Source organism: Saimiri boliviensis, chromosome 10, assembly GCF_048565385.1.
Source record: "Saimiri boliviensis isolate mSaiBol1 chromosome 10, mSaiBol1.pri, whole genome shotgun sequence".
NCBI classification, from domain to species: Eukaryota; Metazoa; Chordata; class Mammalia; order Primates; family Cebidae; genus Saimiri; species Saimiri boliviensis.
In genome coordinates this window covers 495,051-513,405 of record NC_133458.1, presented here as the reverse complement: position 1 = coordinate 513,405, position 18,355 = coordinate 495,051, and the positions used below count along the sequence as shown (strand labels likewise).

Genomic DNA, 18,355 nt, shown 5'->3' with positions numbered 1-18,355 from the left:
AGATGTGCAGGCAGTCTGCAAGAGGCACAGGGAGAGAGGACATCCAGCCAGACCTGGAGCTGCAGGTGTTGGGAGTGTGAGCTGGAGGCCTAGAGCCACAAGGAGAGACTGGGTGTGTTCCTACCAGCCACAGGAGGGGATTTGAGTGGGGGACGGGGGGACATTGGAGGCGTGTCTTTGAGAGTCTCTGTCAGCCTGGGGAGGGGATTAGAGCTGGGGCCTGGTCAGGGAGCTTGTGGTAATCGGTGCGAGATGGGGACGGCCTCACCGTGGGGAAGGGGCCTCTGGGATTGAGAATGGGGAGGCATGATGTCTCCAGGCTTTGTGTTCCAGCACTGGGTGGATGATGGAGGTGCTGGTCCCATCGAGGTGAGGTGAGTAGGAGTCTGGGGCTCCAGGGTGAGTCCAGGCTGGAGATGGAGATTTGTCTGTGCGTGAGATTGGCGGAGACTGGAGACCGAGGACGAGGCTCTGGTGGGTAGGCCTGCTTGGGCTGCTGATGGCCCCCGCCTTCTCCAGGGACCTACCTGCAGACCTGCCTGGGGGGATGCTGACTCCTGGCCTGAGGAGAGAGCAGGCAGCCTGAGAGAGTCTCCTCTCTGTCTTCCTGTAGCAGGTCCTCATCACTTACTTCTGTGAAGGTCCATCCGGCAGGCCTCTAACATGCAGAAATGCATTTTCACACTGTTTTCTGTAGGTTTTCATATGTTTATTTCTGGTCTAGCTTTCATTTTGGCCGCTGGTGTTTTTAGAATTTCTCATCCGTTTCACTCTTCCCATGGAAGGTAGATATTTTGGAAGACTCAGACTTAACTGAATGTCCCCATGCGTGCACTGATCCGCAGACAACTGAATGTCCCTGTGTGAGCACTGACTGATCCTCAGACATAACTGAATGTCCCCATGTGTGCAGTGACCCTCAGACATAACTGAATGTCCCTGTATGAACACTGAGCCTGACATAACTGAATATCCTCATGTGAGCACTGATCTTCAGACATAACTGAATGTCCCTGTGTGAACACTGATTCACTGATACAACTGAATGTCCTCATGTGAGCACTGATCCTCTGATGTAACTGAATGTCCCTGTGTGAGAACAGATCCTCAGGCATAGTGTCCTTGGGTGAGCACTGATCCTCTGATGTAACTGAATGCACCGTGTGTGCACTGATCCTCAGATGTGACTGAATGTCCCCATGTGTGCACTGATCCTCTGACGTATCTGAATGTCCCCCTGTGAGCACTAACTCTCTGAATCTCCCCATGTGACATGACTGAATGTCCCCGTGTGTGCACTCATCCTCAGACATAACTAAATGTCCCCATGTGAGCACTGATCCTCTGACATAACTGAATCCCTGTGTGAGCACTGATAATCAGACATAATTGAATGTCCCTGTGTGAGCCCTGATCCTCAGACATCACTGAATGTCACTGTGAGCACTGTCCTCAAACATACCTGAATGTCTGCATGTGTGCACTGATCCTCAGATGTGACTGAATGTCCCCATGTGTGCACTGATCCTCAGACATAATTTAATGTTTTGTGTGAGCACTGATCCTCAGATACAACTGAATGTCCCCATATGTGCACTGATCTTCAGATATAACTGAATGTCCCCATGTGAGCACTGACCCTCAGACATAACTGAATGTCCCTGTGTGAGCACTGATTCTCAGACAACCGAATGTCCCCATGTGAGCATTGACTCTCAGACATAACTGAATGTCCCTGTGTGAGCACGGATCCTCAGACATAACTGAATCTCCCCATGTGAGTACTGATCTTCTGACATAACAATGTCCCTGTGTGAGCACTGATCCTCAGATACACCTGAATGTCCCTGTGTGAGCACTGATCCTCTGCTTCTGCACTTCTCCCTGCAGACTGGTGACCATGGCTGTGGTGGGTGAGCCCGAGAAGGTTGTTGGCAGCTTCCTGGCCCTGGTGTTAGCCAGGGCCTCTGGCTCCATTGACATCCAGCACCTGAAGAGGCAGTGGGCAGCCCCAGAGGCGGATGAGTGCAACAGGCTGCGTCTGCTTTTGCAGGAAGCCCTGTGGAAGGGAGAAATACTGCACAAGTAGTGGGTGTTGCTGAGAGGACAGTGTGGCTGTAATAACCCAAATGTAAAAGATGTAATTATAAGGTGGATAATTTTACGTTTGTGTGCAAGTATATTTATGTATATAGACCATGTATATTCTGTATATAATTTATTTTTCAAGAATATTTGGTATTTTCACTAAATCACTACTTTTGAATGGAAACAGAACATTTTAGCATTTACGAAACTTCCAGGGGAGTGTATAGAGCCACGTTCAGGGTGCTCTTTTCTGAGAGTATTTCTAGTTATTTTTAGAACAGTTTAAAATATTCTCACATTACTACTAGATTTTAAAGAGCCTACCATGAAAAAATATTTTAATGAACTATTTTCTTAGTCATACATAAAATATATCTACACATGTCTAAATTAAAAGGAATTACTCTGTTGAAATGACCTCTGCCAACAGTTTTTTCTTGAAATTCTTGGGCACCTTCTTATGGCATTTTTGGATTGTCATATTTGCAGAGCAAGCCAGGCATGTTCCCATTAGTACTAAAAGTTGTCCTTTGTGTAGAAATAATACAAGTAAATAAACTCCCCTGAATTTTGCAGCTCAGGGCAACTAGGAATTGTGCTGCTGTAAAAAGAAAACGCCCTGGGCTGAATAATTCATCAGTAACGGAAATCTTCATTTCCTGTTTCCTGGAGGTGGAATCCAGCCTCAAGGCGCAATGGGTTTCATGTCCAGTCAGCTGCCCCCTGCTTCCTGCAGCACCTCATGACTTCACCGTTGCATGGGAATGGAGGGCAGAAAGGTTCTGGGGCCTTCAGTCTCTTGTTAAGCACCAATCCATTCACCAGGGCTCTGCCTCTCACACCCCTTAATATCGTCACCTTCGGGCTTAAGTTCCAGGCTTTGAATTTTGGAGGGGGACAAACATTCAAACCATGGCACAAAGATAGGAGAGTTCTGGGGGTTTTAGCCAACTGTGATCTCAGTTCACTACAGCCTCTACCTCCTGGGTTCAAGTGATTCTTGTGCTTCAGCTTCCCGAGTAGCTGGGATGACAGGCATGTGCCACACCTTGCTAATTTTTGTATTTTTAGTAGAGATGGGATTTCACCATGTTGGCCAGGGTGGTTCTTGAACTCCTGACCTCTAGTGATCCGCCCACCTTGGCCTCCCAAAGTGCTGGGATTCCAGGTGTGAGCCACCATGCCCGGCCTCTGTATGATTCCAGTCATGAGCACTGTGTCTGACCTCTATATGATTCCAGGCGTGAGCACTGTGCCCGGCCTGTACATGATTCCAGGTTTGAGCTATCACACCCAGTCTGTGTTTGATTCCAGGTGTGAGCACCGTGTCCGGCCTCTGTATGATTCCAGGCATGAACACTGTGTCTGGCCTCTATACGATTCCAGGCGTGAGCACTGTGCCCGGCCTGTACATGGTTCCAGGTTTGAGCTATCATGCCCAGTCTGTGTTTGATTCCAGGTGTGAGCACCATGCCCGGCCTATATATGATTCCAGGTATGAGCTACTGCACCCAGCCTGTGTATGATTTTGGGTGTGAGCACCACAGCCAGCCTGTATATGATTCCAGGTGTGAGCCACCATTCCTGGGCTGCATATGATTCCAGGTGTGAGCACCATGTCCGACCTGTGTTATGATTCCAGGTATGAGCACCACGCCCAACTTGTGTGTGATTCCAGGTGAGAGCATCATGCCTGGCCTGTGTATGATTCCAGGTGTGAGCACCGTGCTCAGCCTGTGTGTGATTCCAGGTGAGAGCATCATGCCTGGCCTGCATATGATTCTAGGTGTGAGCTACCACACCCAGCCTGTGTATGATTACAGGTGTGAGCCTCCGTGCCTGGCCTGCATATGATTCCAGGTTTGAACACCACACCATACGATTCCAGGTGTGAGCACCATGCCCAGCCTGTATGTAATTCTAGGTATGAGCTACTGCACCCAGCCTGTGTATGATTCCAGGTATGAGCACCATGCCTGGCCTCTATATGATTCTAGGTGAGAGCACCATGCCTGGCCTCTATATGATTCCAGGTGAGAGCACCATGCCTGGCCTATATATGATTCCAGGTGTGAGCTACCACACCCAGCCTGTTTATGATTACAGATGTGAACATCATGCCTGGCCTGTATATCATTCCAGGTGTTAGCCACCATGCCTGGCCTGCATATGATTCCAGCTGTGAGCACTGTGCCTGACCTCTATATGATTCCAGGTGTGAGCACCATGCCTGGCCTGTGTGTGATTCCAGGTGTGAGCTACTGTACCCAGCCTGTGTATGATTACAGGTGTGAGCACCGTGCCTGACCTATATATGATTCCAGGTGTGAGCCACCACACCTGGCCTGCATGTGATTCCAGGTGTGAGTACTGCACCCAGCCTGTGTATGATTTCAGGTGTGAGCTACCGTACTCAGCCTGTGTGTGATTCCTGGTGTGAGCACTGTGCTTGGCCTGTATATGATTTCAGCGGTGAGCACCGTGCCCAGCCTCTATATGATTCCAGATATGATCACCGCACCTACCCCAGACCATCTGATCTTGCGTGTTGTCCACATTTTCCATCACAGCCTTTAATGTGTCAGTTACATTTATTTAAAATCCCCTGTCAAATAGTTCCAACATCTGAGTCACATCTCTGTCTCGTTCTGATGGTTGTTTTGTCTTTTGGGAATGCATTTTTACTGCCTTTTTCTGTGCTACTCGAGCATTTTGGTTGAAAGTTGGACCTGTTGTATGGACAGTAGAGAGGGAGGTACATCATTGTCTTTTATTTTTTGGTCTGGACGTGGCTATGCCTTTCCTTTTATTTGGCCTTCAATGAGGTGGTGAGGCTTGAGTTAAACTGATCAGGGCTTGGGCTGGGTTTGAGTTTTCAGGTTGCTCCAGATTCCTCTAGCGACAGCTTGGGTTCAGCGGGGGTCAGCTCGTCCTTAGCTTCAGGGCTTCCCCTTGCACGGCACCTCAGAGAGCTCTCTTCCAACAAGTAATGTGTGGGTTAGTGCTACTTGGACTGTTGGCGGGGGTGGGTTTGGGGTTTCTGTTGTTCTGATGACGCCTCGGTCATGGCAGGCCTGGTCCAGGTCTCACAGAGGTCTCTGTGCACCTGCCCTCCTTAGTCAAGGGCTGGGCTCAGTGTCCACTGGACCAGATTTTTTTCTCTCTCTTTCCAGCCTGAGGGTTTCACAGTGTCCTGAGAGAGAGATGGTGGCTTCTTTTCCGTTGGGAGTGAAAGAAGGTCCCAGTAGGCTTCAGGCCTCTGAAAGCAGCTGTGGTTCTGCCCCCAGCTCTGTGCCTGGAGGGGGCTTCTCCTGGGATGCCTGGGTGGTTACAGAGAGAGGCCTGTGAGGATAGGCGCCCCATGCCGTGTCGGGAGGTGACAGGCCTGTCCCCCATCTCTGCAGATAACCATATTGCCTGAGACTCTGGCCTAGCCAGCCCCCTCGGCATCAGCCTGACAGGTTCAAGATAAGCCAGGCTTGCAGTGTGTCCCTGTGCCCTGGTCCTGTGGGGCCCCTTAGTGACTGCTCAGGCTCAGCAGCTGCAAGGTGTGAATCCAGCTTTCCCTCGCTCTGTGAATGTGCGGGGAGGAATCAGGGCAGATGCTGATGGGAGGCCATTGTGGAAGGTGGCACAATGCAGGGTGGAGTCGGCCACACAGGCAGCAATTGTCCAGCGGCCCTGCCATCCCCACCCCTGTCCTCTAGGATGCATCAGAATTCCAGAGCCAGGCATGCCACAAGGAGCAACATGGCCAGAAACTCTCTTCTAAGAAGTTTTACTCTAAAAAATATCCCTGGCAACCCAGTCTCTCCATGTCGCGGGGAGGCAATTTCTATCTTTGAACAAAGGGATTACTTTTATTTGTTAAAGATCTTCTGTTTTTGATTGGCATTGAAGTGAACTACTTTAAAAGGCCACTGTTTGGATAAAATCCTTTCTACTGAAGCCATACCTGTTCAGCAGTCAGGTTCTGAGGACACCTGAGCATTCATGGAGAGCTTCCCACTGGAACGCACTTAGCCAGGAGACACCATAGCCATCGCACGGGCTGTGAGGCTGTGAGCAGGGCAAGGGCTCAGGGAAGACCCTCGGAGCAGGTCCCAGGGCCTTTACTAGCGCAGTGAGGAACCAGGCAGGATCTGAAGCCACACTTCCCAGCATTTTGCCTGCATTGCTCCAAGAGAAATTGCTGTGAGTCAACAGTGTCCTTTCTCAAGTGTGCTCAGCCAGTTCACTGCAGAGCCGGAGGAGGTTTTGCCCTTAAGGTAAAAGCTGTGGATCCCTAAGGGCCCATATCTAAGGTGGTGATCCTGTGGAGTTTGAGTCTTGCATTGGGAAGTGAGGTCATGGTAGCGAAGGAAGCATCTGTGTGAGTCAGGGCTGTCGTATCCCGTGTGGGGAGAATGGAGAACGTGCATTGCAGAAAAGCCACAGAGCAGGAAAACACACACGAACCCCCAAACTGCAAACAAAGACAACCCCTATGGAATTCCAGTGGCCTCAGAAATAACATGAAGCTCTATGGTTCAGCTTCAAGCTGTGATTACCACCTATATACATCTACAATTAAAATGTCTTCCAATTACTGGAATGCACAAAGCCAAGGTTGCCTTTTACTTCAAAGGCATCTGCCATGGTCTAGATCAGACGTCCCCAAACTTTTTACACAGGGGGCCAGTTCACTGCCCCTCAGACCATTGGAGGGCTGCCACATACTGTGCTTCTCTCACTGACCACCAATGAAAGAGGTGCCCCTTCCTGAAGTGCGGCGGGGCGCCGGATAAATGGCTTGAGGGGGCCGCACTTTGGGGATGCCTGGTCTAGATGACTGCCCTACAATTCCTATGTTGGAACCTACCCGGCAGGGTGATGGTGCTAGAGGGACTGGGTCATGGGGGTGGAACCCTCATGAATGGAGTTAATGCAGGCTCCAGAAACCTCTTGCCCCTTCTGCCACGTGCAGACACAGAGGCGCTGTCTCTGAGACACAGGCCCTTACTAGATGTGGAATCTGCTGGTGCCTTGATCTTGAACTCTCAACCTCTGGAGCTGTGAGAAGTCAGCTTCTGTGTTTACAAGCTACTCAACAAGTGGTGTTTTGTTATAGCAGACTGAACAGACACAGGCTTTTTATTTATTATTTGTCCTGTTTCTTTATCTTCTATGCTTAGATTCCCATGGCTGAATCTCCATCTAATAGTAGTACACTCTAATAATAGAGCAACACTGCTATGTGGACCAGAGGGTCCTGTTCACTGAGCATGCTTGAGCCTGTGTCCTGTTAACTGCAGGGGGAGAACCCAGGGAGAAAGAAACCTTCTGCAGAGGATAATGAAGACCCTTACCCTATGGGACGCTGCTCCTGACAACAGGACCAGATGGTGGAGGTGCAAGGAGAAGAGAAAGGACAGGTGAGTGTGTCGGTGGGGGGGGGCTTTCTCTGTATGGCCAAGCCTTCCTCATCCACACAGTCTGGAAGGTTCTTTCCCAGGCTTCCTTCTAGACCAACCATTCACCTCTGAAAAGTGGGATAAACTTAGAAAAACATGTCTGGCTTTCCAGGAGTAGAAAATGTGGGCAGTGGTGTGGGTTCTGCACTTTGCTTGGAGCCTGTTTACTGAGTTTCTACCATGCTGGAAACGGTCACGATCAGGGTTCAGGAGTGAACAGGGCAAGCTCTCTGCTTCCCAGGAGGGGGGACCGCAATGTTCTTATTCACACAGCTGAACATGGGGCATGGTGTCCAGCAGATATAACCTCAGAGCCTCACGCAGTCACTACCCAGTGCCCGCCAGGCACTGGAACTTGCAGTGTGCCATGTTCAGCAGTGAAATGCTTTGTGATCTAGAGTAAGTGATTTCTGCCTTGGTTTACTCTTCTGCCTACTGAAAATAAACAATAGTGTCTACCTAATAGCTGTTGACATTTTAGGGGACTGACAATGATCTCCTTTTCTTCTCTGCTGATGTTTGGAATCAATTACATGAGAATAGATATGAGAATCCAACAGATGTGTGCACATGCTTGTTTTGGGCTGATGCTGCTGGCAGAATATGGCTTTTAGCTATGACTCTCGGAACCTGTTGGCTCTTAAACCCAGAATTAGGAAGACGTCCAGAGTTGCAGAGTGTCCAAACAGTGCCAACCCCCTGAGCAAGCCCTGAGCACCACAAAAAGATGTGGAGCTCACGCCTTCTGTTCACAGAAAAACCTGAAGAGGGCACAGGGCTGTGGGGCCCTGCCTGCCCCCTCCTGCTGCCAAATGCTGCGGCCAACAAAGCCCTGTTGAGAGGAAGAGCTGGGGCCCATCAGAGCTTGTGGGAGGAGGGCAGGGAAGAACGCCCCAACCTTGGACATGCAGCAGTCTGGGGTTGAAGCTCATAATGCAATCTCTCTAGAGCATTTCGGGCATTTGGCAAACAGCATCAGGGACCCAGGCTTTCTTGTCACACATACTTATTTGACATCACATGCATGCTCAGAGCCTGATTCTCAAACTCAGGCTGCAAATTAAATCTAGGAGCATGTACAGAACACAATCATGTATCATCTATCTAGCTACCATCCATCTACCCATCCATCCATTATCTATTATCTATATATCTATCATCTACCCATCCATCATCCACTCATCCATCATCTATCATCTATCATCCACCCATCTACCCATTCATCCATCCTCTGTCATCCACCCATCCATCCATCATCCACTCATTCATCATCTATCATCTGTCATCCATCCATCCATCCATCCATCCATCCACCCAGCCACCCACCCATCCATCCATTCATCCATGCATCACCTATCTGTTATCCACCCATCCATCAACCCAGTCATCTGTCCATTATTCATCCATTGTCTATCATCTATCATCCATCCATCCATCCATCATCATCAGGATCTGTTATCTTTCATCCACCCATCCATCCGTCATTCATCTATCATTTATCATCTATCTAGCATCCACCCACCTATCCATTGATCCATCCATCCATCCACCCATCCCACCCATCTGTCCGTCCATCCATCCACCCATCCCACCCATCTGTCCGTCCATCCATCCACCCGTCCCACCCATCTGTCCGTCCATGCATCCATCCATCCATCTCCTATCCATCAATCTCTCTTGCGGACATTTACATTGGTGCGTTATGGTGTGTGCATCTCCCTTAGCCTGGTCCTACAGCAAGGATCTGTGACTGATGTTAGATGAGTCTTTTCACTTCTAGTCTAGTCAAGTGGTATTTTCATGCACATAGTCTTAACCAGTTTCCTTAATTTGCTCTCTGATGCAAAAGAGGGCAGTTAAACTGGATTCATGGCAGCTCTGTGACAGGGGACATTTGTCCTGGTGTGGCGTAGAAGTTCTCTATTTGTGAAGAAAATAAATTTTATTACAGATTCCTCATAATAGCGCCGGTGAATCAGCCCTTGGCTTTCCACCTGGACCATTGCAATAACCTTAGGGAGATGCCCAGGAACTCCCTTTCCCAGGGACTCATTCCACAGTGCCGAGGTTGCCTCACAGCCCTGAGGGACAAGCCTGGGCTCCTGGTGGCGACGTGGGGTCCACTTCTCCTTCCTACTCATCTCCCGCTGCTGTAGTCCCAGACTCCGCAGCCAAGCCTCCCTCTGCCTGGGTGGCTCTTCCTCGGCGCCGGTGCCTGTGGAGCCCGGCATGGATCATCCTGTCCACCTCGTGGGTCCCCACGTGCAAATCCTGTCTTCCCCAGGTGGAACACAAAACCCCCCTTTGTGTCCCACAGCTCAGGGTTGCGAGTCAGAGGCAGGCAGGTCTAGGCCTGTGTGGTGGGCTGTTGTGGCCAGGCAGGGGACCAGCAGCTGGGGCAGCCCCTCCCGCAAAGCAGCCTTTGGCTGGTGTTGCTGACTGCAGCCTCTGCCTCCGGGGTTCAAGGGATTCTCTTGCCTCAGCCTCCCTAGTAACTGAGATTACAGGCGCCCACCACCACACCTGGCTATCCCAACCTTTCTGATAAATCTATGAACTTTCTGCTTAAAACATTCAGGCTCTGCTATCTGCAGCTGGGAAGGTGGGCGACATGAGGTCACGTTTCAGGGCAGCCTCCCCATCACGCAGTTTGGACTCAGGCAGCCGCCTTTTAAGTCCTTCCTCCTTGCTCCCTCCTGGCAGATACCGTTCTCTAGGGCCTCTCTCTGCCCACTTGAAATAAACTCCAGGAAGCAGAGACTTTGCTCTCCTTTACCACTGTAAAAGTCCCAACCCTCAGAGCTCAGCCGGGCTCGATAAGCAAATACTGAGCCTGGCACTCCATGTGTGTGTCCTGAGTGTATGAATGAATCTTTTGCAAAGACAATCTTATCAGCATTGCTGTACAGATAAGAATAATACCTTATTGGTAATGCTTTTGACCCAACTTTTCTTTTTAACTTAATGGACTAAAGTGTCTGAACACAATTCAGTTTCTATGTTTCTGTTCATGTATACTATTGGTGATTTCTGTTTAAAAAAAATCTTCTGTTTTTAACAGAAGTTTGTGAAAAAATAATCAAAAGGCAGAAAACAGTCATGTTGTGAGTTTTTAGACTTCAAAGGCCTTTCAGGAGCCCTTTGCAGGCACACAGCCCATCTATGCTGCAACCAAAACAGCTCCAGGACTGCGACCTCCATGACCCCAGGCCTCCTTGGAGGAAGGGCATCAGGCCGCAGTGCTGCAACTCCCAGCTCACTGGGGGTGCCCATCCCTAAAGGCCTCCACATTCCTGGTCAGAGTCTCCCCCCACAGTGCCTCCTCCCACTCCGCACCTGCCTGGACCCTCTGCGTTCCTCATTTGCTGGCACCTGGCTCTGTTAGATTGGTAAATTTCTTGCCGTTAGATACCATGTCCAGTGAGTCTTTGAAGCCCCCCCCCCAGGGACTCCCCTACTTCTCTTCATACCTGTAGATCCTCAGGCCATGTTTTTATTTTAAAAGCTTTCCATTTAATTCTGTGCCATCTAGAAAATGGAATTAAGGAGAATGTTTGATGCTCAGAGAGTTTGGCTTCCCCCTAGTTTTGTTTGGCTGCGTGGCTGACTGAGCCAGGAGGTATGTCTGGTGTCTTCATTGTGTTCCCTCCATCTTCACTGCACTGCATGCTAGGGCCTGTGGCTGTGGCTCCGTCCCAGCCTGGCACAGTCATGAGGGGAGCTGAGGGCCGCAGGTGATGCTCTGAAGACAGACCCCTCACAGAATCGGGCAGGATCTCTGGGGTGAGGGAAAAACAAAGGGATGTTTTACATGGTGGCAGGCAAGAAAGAGAGCATGTGCAGGGGAGCTGCCCTTTTAAAAACCAGATTGCTTGAGACTTACTCACTTTCATGAGAACAGCATGGAAAAGAACCACCCCCATGAGCTGGGGTGGCTGGGGACATCTGCCTGGCTGAGGGTGCGGAAAGCCCTGGGACATGCTGGCCTCTGTCCTGGCACCTGTGTGGGAGGTGCACTCAGTCTGAGGAGCACTTGGGTGCTGGGAGATGTCACTGGTGGAGACTGCAAACAGAGCATAGAAGGGAACCTCGTGGTTCTTCCCGGGCTTTTCTGGGTTTTCAGCTCCCTAACCTCACCTGGGGCTCACCTGTCTGGGGTGTGGGTGGGTGCTCAGGGAGGAGCTTGCACCAGTTCTGAGGAGCTGAAGGAGCTTATTCTTTCTGGGTTAGAGAAGCCTCTTCTGTAGTGCTGGTCTGGGTTAGAGAACCCCCTTCTGTGGTACTGGTCTGGGTTGGAGAAGCCTCTTATGTGGTGCTGGTCTAGGTTGGAGAAGCCTCTTCTGTGGTGCTGGTCTGGGTTAGAGAAGCCTCTTCTGCAGTGCTGGGACTAGGTGTGGGTTAGAGAAGCCTCTTCTGTGGTGCTGGTCTGGGTTGGAGAATCCTCTTCTGTGGCCCTGGGACTGGGTCTGGGTTGGAGAAGCCTCTTCTGTGGTGCTGGTCTGGGTTGGAGAAGCCTCTTCTGTGGTGCTGGTCTGGGTTGGAGAAGCCTCTTCTGTGGTGCTGGTCTGGGTTGGAGAAGCCTCTTCTGTGGTGCTGGTCTGGGTTGGAGAAGCCTCTTCTGTGGTGCTGGCCTGGGTTAGAGAAGCTTCTTCTGTGGTGCTGGCCTGGGTTAGAGAAGCTTCTTCTGTGGTGCTGGTCTGGGTTGGAGAAGCCTATTCTATGATGCTGGGATGAGATCTCCAATGGCAGTTGGATTTTTTTACTCCTTAAGGAGGTGGTCTTGGTGGGCTCTGTACCACCTATGACAGTAAAAGCAGAAGAGTAAATCTTAAAAATAATCCTGAGGAAATAAAAAGGAGCCTTGAACTGTGAAAAGGGAGAAAAGGAGGGTGAACCCCTGGTTCTATCATAAGACAGAGTCTACAGCTTCATATTGCACGCATGGGATCAGCCTGCGGGGACTCTCCTGCAGCTGCCCGATGTCCTCAGCACCCTACAGGACCCACCACACCTTCCACCTCTGGTCTGTGCCTTCTCAAAACTCCGTGAGTCTCAGCACCTCCTGCACATGGTGGCAAGTCTAGGGGCCACTGCCTTGGGCTCCTGCCTAGCCTCCAAACAAAGAGAGAGACTGTCTCAAAAAAAATAATAAAAATAAAAACTGTGAAGTGAGATCATATTACAAGGTTCCTGCACACACTGTATTTGGACACAAATACAACCTCTCATAATCCCAGCACTTTGAGAGGCCAAGACAGGGGGGTTGCTTGAGCCCAGAGTTTGAGACAGTCTGGGCAACATGGCAGGTGTGGGTAACACCCACCATGGGCACCGAGGAAGGAGAACTTTCCAGACCCCAGGCACATCCAGTACCTGAAGAATGTCTTAATTTATAGTGTTATTGCTCAGCTGTCCCTTTATGTAATCCTGCATATATGATCATACATTAGTTTATTTAATTAGTGCTTGAAGTATAACTTACAGCTTACATATATCTAGTTTATATAATCATACTTAATACTTTTATCTACTTAGTTCCATATAATCTTTCTGTATAATCATATAAGTATCGTAGTCGGAGCTGTACTGACACATTTAGTGCTGATTTATATAATCCTTTTATATAACCATATAGTAGTTTGTAGTAGGAGGAATGCCTAGAGCAGTCACGGAACAGAAGCAGTACATGGGAAAACAGCCAGACCAGGACAAGAACCAAAGACCCAGGCGGTGGCGTCCCTGCCTGAAAGGGCATACGCTGTGTGGCAGGCTTGGAGCAAGCAACTCTCCTGATAAAGGAGTTGTAGTACCTTGCATCTGGTTACTGTGGAAAGTAGGCCTCAGGCCTGAGAACTTGGAAATAAACGAGGGAGAAGAACCCCTCTGGTGTGAATGGGCTATACACAGCGGCTATACACCCTGTCAGTCTTTTTTTGCGTCTGTGCTAGATCAAATCATCCTCCCTTAAATATCTTAAGAGCACAAGCCTGTCAGCTCTCACTGCATTAAGCTTTCAGTATCCTTCTATTCAAAATCCTTTGAAGTCTCCAGCCCCCAGATAAGAAGTGTTGCACACAACACCCATTGCACACAGCCCACCTCCTTGCCTCAGTGACTTAATGGGGGTGGACCCCTTTTCTGTACACAACTCTCTACTACTACGCACAGCACGACCCCCTACTGTGCATGGCCCACCTCTCTGCCCAAGTGACATAATAGGGTGGTCCCTTCACTTGTAACTCGTGATTATGTATGCCCTATTACTAAGCCTATAGATGATGACATCACACACAACCCTGACCCCTGCTTATACCTAATAAATACAGATGCTTTGGGGCATTTGGGGGTTGTCGCTGATCTCTGCTCACAGGTGGTGTGGCCCCCTGAATCCAGATTCTCTTCACCAGTTTTTCAGTGTCCTGTCTCTTTACTTCTCGGATCCTGCACCTCAGCACAGCATAAGAGACACCCCATGACCCTGTGGGGCCCCAACAGCCCTACAGGCAAGACCCCATCTCTACAAAAAAAAAAAAAAATTAGCTGGGAGTGGATGGTGGCACACACCTCTATTCCTAGCCACTCAGGAGGCCAAGGTAGGAGAATGGCTTGAGCTGCAGAGGTTGAGGTTGCAGTAAGGCTTGAGCATGCCACTGCACTTCAGCCTGGGTAACAGAGCAACACCTAGTCTCAAAAATTAAAAAAGAACACACACACACACACACACACACACACACACACACATATATATATATGTTATGTGTATGTGTGTATATATATATATATATATATATATATGTTACAGATGTATGTATCTGATAGGTTATATATATGTCTAAAAAGTAGATGGGGGAAGGTGGCGAATGGCATATACATACGATGTGGTTTGATATGGTTTGGCTGTCTCCCCACCCAATTCTCATCTTGAATTGTAGCTCCCACAATTCCCATGGGTTGCAGGAGGATGCCAGTGGGAGGTAAATGAATCATGGAGGTGGTTCTTTCCCATGCTGTTATCATGAGATCGAATAAGTCTTATGCAGTCTCTTGGTTTTATAAAGGGTGGTTCCTCTGCACATGGTCTCTCTCTTGCCTGCCACAATGTAAGACATCCCTTTGCTCTTCCTTCACCTTCTGCCATGAGTGTGAGGCCTCCTGAGCCATGTGGAACTGTAGGTCCATTAAATCTCTTTCCTTTATAAATTACCCCTCTCTAGTATGTCTTTATTACCACCAAGAACAGACTAATACAGTAATTTGGTACCAGGAGTGGGGTGCTGCTATAAAGATATCTGAAAATGTGGAATCAGCATAAGAACTGGGTAACAGGCAGTGGTGGGAAGAGTCTGGAGAACTCAGAAGAATACAGGAAAATGTGGGAAAACTTGGAACTTCTTAGAGACTTGTTGAATGGTTTTGATCAAAATGCTGATAGTGATATGGACAATGAAGGCAAGGTTGAGGTGGTCGCAGATGGAGATGAGCTTGTTGGGAACTGGAGCAAAGGTGACTCTTGTTATGTTTTAGCAAAGAGACTCGCAGCATTTTGCCCCTGCCGTACAGATGTATGGAACATTGAACTTGAGAGAGATAATTTAGGGCATCTGGTGGAGGAAATTTCTAAGCAGTAAAGTGTTCAAGAGATGACTTGGATACTGTTAAAAGCATTCAGTTTTATTCATTCACAAAGACATGATTTGGAATTGTAATTTATGTTTAAAAGAAAAACAGAACATAAAAGATTGGAAAATTTGTAGCCCGGTCATACAACAGAAAAGAAAATCCCACTTTCTGAGGAGAAATTTGAGCCAGCTGCAAAAATTTGCATAACTAATAAGGAGCCAAATGTTAATTGCCAAGACAATGGGGAAAATGTTTCCAGGGCATGTCAGAGGTCTTCATGGCAGCCCTTCCCACTAGAGGCCTAGAGGCCTAGGAGGAAAAAGTGGTTTCATGGGTTGGGCCAGGGCCTTGCTATTTGTGTAGTCTCCAGGCTTGGTCCCCTGTGTCCCAGCCATGGCTAAAATAGGCCAATGTACACCTTAGGTTCAGAGGGTGCAAGCCCTAAGCCTTGGTGGCTTACATGTGGTGTTGGTCCTGTGGATGCATAGAAGTCAAGAATTGATGTTTGGGAACCTCCACCTAGAATTCAGAGGATATATGGAAATGCCTGGATATCCAGGCAGAGGTGTGCTGCAGGGGCAGAGCCCTGATGGGGAAACTATGTTAAGGCAGTGCAGAAGGGAAATGTGGGGTGTGAACCCCCCCAACAGAGTTTCCGCTGGGGCACTGGCTAGTAGAGCTGTGAGAAGAGGGCCACCTTCCTCCAGACCCCAGAATGGTAGATCCACTGACAGCTTGCACCATACACCTGGAAAAGTCTCAGACACTCAACATCAGCAGTGAAAGCAGCCAGGAGGGTGGCTGTATTCTGCAAAGCCACAGGGGCAGAGTTGTCTTAAGACCATAGGAGCTCACCTCTTCCATCAGCATGACCTGGATGTGAGACATGGAGTCAAAGGAGATCACTTTCGAGCTTTAAAATTTGACTTCCCTACTGGCCTTTAGACTTGCATGGGCCCTGTAGTCCCTTTGTTTTGACCAATTTCTCCCATTTGGAACAACTATATTTACCCAATGCCCGTACTTCTATTGTATCTAGGAAGTAACTAACTTGCTTTTGATTTTACAGGCTCATAAGTGGAAGGAACTTGCCTTGTCTCACATGAGACTTTGGGCTGTGAACTTTTGATTTAATGCTGAAATGAGTTAAGATTTTGGGGGACTGTTGGAAAGGCATGATTAGTTTTGAAATGTGAAGACATGAGAATTCCGAGGAGCCAGGGGCAGAATAATATGACTGTGTCACCACCCAAATCTCATCTTATATTGTAGTTCCTATAATCCCCACATGTTTTTTGGAAGGACCTGGTGGATGGTAACTGAATCACAGGGGCAGGTTTTTTCTCCGTGCTGTTCTTGAGATAGTAACTGTCTCATGAGATCTGATGGTTTTATAAAGGGCAGTTCCCCTGCATACGCTCTCTTGCCTGCCACTATGTAGGATGTGCTATTGCTCCTCCTTCACCTTCCACCAGGATCGTTAGGCCTCCCCAGCCATGTGGAACTGTGAGTCTACTAACCCTCTTTTCCGTATAAATTACCCAGTCTCCAATATGTCTTTATTAGCAGTGTGAGAACAGACTAATACACCTATCATGCATCAGGCACTTATTAAGGCCAGGGCATCATACATATATTCTTTTAAAAATTACATTTAGTCTGGGTGTAGTGGCTCACATCTCTAATCTCAGCACTTTGGGAGGCCAAGGCAAGTGGATTGCTTGAGTCCAGGAGTTCAAGACCAGACTGGGAAACAGAGAAACCCCCATCTCTCCTAAAGATGTAAAAATTTGATGGGCATAGTGGTGTGTGCCTGTAGTTCCAGCTGCTTGGGAGGCTGAGGTGGGAGAATCTCTTGAGCCCAGGAGGCAGAGGTTGCAGTGAGCTGAGATCGTGCCAGTGCGCTCCAGCCTGGGCAACACAGTGAGACTCTCTAAAAAAAAATTATATTTATTTTATAAATTCTAAAAGTAATATTTATATATTGAAGATAACTGAAATTATATTATAAATAAGAAAAAAATATTCTCACCATCCAGAGAGAATGCTCTGAATATTTTAGCATTTCTAGAGTCTTTTAAAAAGTTTATGGAAATCAGGACATGCATAGTAAATCTATTTGTGATATGACAATTCAGCTCATTTGTCCCTTCTGGGGGAAGCAGTCCCTCCCCCCACCCTGACCCACCTCTCCACACTCCCCTTGCCGTGGCCCTGCCTCCCCCCACCTCCCACCCTGTCCCCACCTCCCCCATACACCTCTCACCCGGCCCCACCTCCCCCCACCCCTCATCCTGGCCCCGCCTCCCCCACCCCTCACTCTGACCCCACGCCCCCCACTCTGGCCCCACATCCCCACCACACCCCTCATCCTGGCTCCACCTCCCTGCCACACACCCCCTCACCCTGGCCCCGCCTCCCCATCCAACAGGCCTAGACCAGCCTCACCTGCGGTTACTGTCTTTAGACAATCTCCTTCCTCAAGAGAAAGTACCCATTCTAGTGGGACAGTAAGGTCTACTTTACTGTTGGTATTTTGGGGTGAGTATGGAGAGTATGATTTCAAGATGTTTCCAAAGGCTCTGGTTTCTAATACAAATCACTTAGGATACCTGAAGAGGCTTGTAGAAACGTTGTTGCTTCCTTTGTTTTCTTAAGAAAGAGATCATCAAATAATGTCAGAGGAAGCATCCCTGAAGATACCACTTTACTCTGATCATGCTGTCTCCTCCAGCGTTCATGCAGGAGAGCTGCCTCTGGCTCTGGGCCGTGCCCTCCCTTCAGCTGATTTTCCACAAGCACCAAAGGATCTGCACAGACCACAGCCCTGACCCTGCTGCACTTCTGCTGTCCGCTGGCCCTAAACCGGGGCTGGCCCTGAGTGGAGGCTTCAGTCTGTGCGGGGCCAGAGCCTCCAACAGTTGAGCTAATGAGCCTCAGATTTGGAAAAAGGTCCCCTGGGTTCTCACAGAACATGTCTACTGTTTCACAGTCTTGGGGTAAGAGCCTATAATTCACCTCTGTTCAGTTCAACAAACACTTCTAAGCATCCACTTGGGAGCACATTCTGTACTAAGTGGTGGTTCTGGCCTTGTGGTGCGGGTAGGTGGAGAAGCCCAGCATTGCATAAATCAGAGGTCCTGCCTGCAGGCATATTTTGTTTGACCCGTGTGATGTTTTATTAACATTTGGAT

General features: G+C 48.9%; 1 protein-coding gene across 5 annotated transcripts in view; it reads left to right on the top strand.

Moving 5' to 3' along the window:
* DYNC2I1 (dynein 2 intermediate chain 1) overlaps window positions 1-18,355 on the top strand; it is a 123,572-nt gene that overhangs the window by 85,350 nt on the left and 19,867 nt on the right. For 4 of the 5 annotated variants that reach the window (XR_012511975.1, XR_012511974.1, XR_012511972.1 and 1 more), the window contains one exon: window positions 1,891-7,502. Coding sequence is in view for 1 of the 5 variants with exons in the window: in XM_074378834.1 (XP_074234935.1) it covers window positions 1,891-2,089 (199 nt within the window). In the remaining 4 variants the exon portion in view is untranslated. Of the gene's footprint in view, window positions 1-1,890; window positions 16,962-18,355 lie in introns of those variants that run through there. The other variant, XM_074378834.1, reaches the window with a different exon arrangement.